Consider the following 1,815-nt stretch of genomic DNA (forward strand, 5'->3'; position numbering starts at 1 on the left):
TATGTGGGTATGCATGTGAATAAAAGTATTTTATTTTTCAGTACACAAAAACGCAAACTATTGTATATTTGGGCTTTATAAAACCTTATTCTATAGACTTTTAAAACTAGCACATAAATACGATAACTACTGTAAATGTTCTTATCCAGGATTTTCTCCTCTGCTCAGTGAAAATGTCCTGGTTAAGTTTAAGAACAATAGCAGTTGTTTATTTTTTACAATCATTTTCATGAAAATCCTTCCCAGTGGAAGAAGTGCAAAKGATTTAAAGGACATATAGATTTCTAAGAGTTTTGTTGTTACTTTTCGGTTTTTCCACTTTGTGTCACGCTGTGTATTTGTGTTTGTTAAAACTGAAGACTAATCTGTGCTTCCCTATTAATTGTGGGGTACCGCAAGGCTCCATTTTAGGCTTCTTCTCTTTTTAATAAATACTCAATATTTTTCCAGGTTTGTTTGTACACTGGTGGAGATATTTTTCTGTCTGACCTTTAATCATGAAAGAAAAAAAAACAAAAAAAATAAAAAAACCACACACAAATCTATTCATCATTACTGGTTATCTGCTTTTATTAAAATAAAAATCTGTGAATATAAAAGCATTCTGTCTTGTTCCATTTACAAACAGTAAAATGAGAATTTATTAGACTGTGGAATTAAAATTTCATCACAAATATAAGAGCAATGTTTGTGCAAAACAATAACAACTACAAGGACATGAAGTTAATACAGGATGATTTGGGTTTGTTAATATTGTAACTGTTTCTGAAAATCTATCTTTAAAGTTCGTCTTCAAACTGGGTTGAAACTGACTACTGGGTTGAAACTGACTACTATCTCTATTGCTAGCACTTCAGAGTGCTAGCAATAAATACATTTTGTTTCCATGTTTGACGTCATCGTCAATAAAAACCTATTTGTTCTGGTGTTGGTACCTTAGACCCAGTGTGTTTACCTTCTGTAGAACCATCATAAWGTCTTTGACCCTCCGTCTGTACACTGTAGCATCTGTGGGAATAAATGAAATCCTATGTAATGTACACAATACAGCAGTTTGCACTTAAGCTCATCACATTTTTTAAACACTGTTCCTCTTCACTGAAAGAAAGTCTTCTGTTTGAACAGCATTTGCTTTTCAAAAAACACTTTTCAGACAAATTATAGTTTTTTTCTTTCCATGTCAGGTTTCTCCCTCACTTCTTCCACAGCAGCTCATGTTAGGTTCTTTAAGTCTTCATTTATTGTGGATTTAGCTGTAATGCAGGTGAAGAGGAGGTGTCAACTGGAGCAGAAGGAGCAGTGGACTCCTCCCGTCAGGTCTGTGATGGTTCCTTCTCTGACCAGCCTCTGGAGGAACTCAGTTTCTTGGTTCACATTGTGCATTTTCTGCTGCTGCATCAAACTCATGGGCAGGTGGTCGTAGTAGTGCAGCGGCACCCCCGGCTGGGACAGATTGTAGCCGAAGCCCACCAGGCTGACCTCGTCACACAGCAGGCTGGCCAAGTTGAGCGCGGACACTCCCAGGGTCGGCACATTCTGCAGGAACAAGAAACAAAACTAACAGTGAGTATTTGCTTTTAGAAATCAAATAATGTTTATAGGCTCTTATTGGCTGCGTTCCCATTGACCATGAAAATGCGCAAATTAAAATTTCGAAAATAAATTTGCTCAATGGAAACACGTCAGTTTTGAAAAAATTACATTTTTCGACAAAATGTTTTTGCTCTAGGATGAGGTGGTATTTTGGCCACATCAAAATTGTTGTTTTTCGCAAAACTGCAATGGAAACAGTTTTTTCACATCACAGGAGTCACG

The 1,815-nt window shown here is 36.6% G+C and overlaps 1 protein-coding gene across 2 annotated transcripts in view; it reads right to left on the minus strand.

Annotated features, from left to right (window-relative positions):
• Nucleotides 1-545: 545 nt before the first annotated feature.
• The window catches only part of st3gal5 (ST3 beta-galactoside alpha-2,3-sialyltransferase 5), a 15,290-nt gene continuing 14,020 nt past the window's right edge, over nucleotides 546-1,815 (minus strand). For both annotated transcript variants that reach the window (XM_014029216.1, XM_014029215.1), the window contains one exon: nucleotides 546-1,536. In XM_014029216.1, the coding sequence (XP_013884670.1) occupies nucleotides 1,279-1,536 (258 nt within the window). In that variant the 3' untranslated portion in view covers nucleotides 546-1,278. The remainder of the gene's footprint in view (nucleotides 1,537-1,815) is intronic.

Source organism: Austrofundulus limnaeus, unplaced genomic scaffold (assembly GCF_001266775.1).
Source record: "Austrofundulus limnaeus strain Quisiro unplaced genomic scaffold, Austrofundulus_limnaeus-1.0 Scaffold869, whole genome shotgun sequence".
In the NCBI taxonomy this organism is placed as follows: Eukaryota; Metazoa; Chordata; class Actinopteri; order Cyprinodontiformes; family Rivulidae; genus Austrofundulus; species Austrofundulus limnaeus.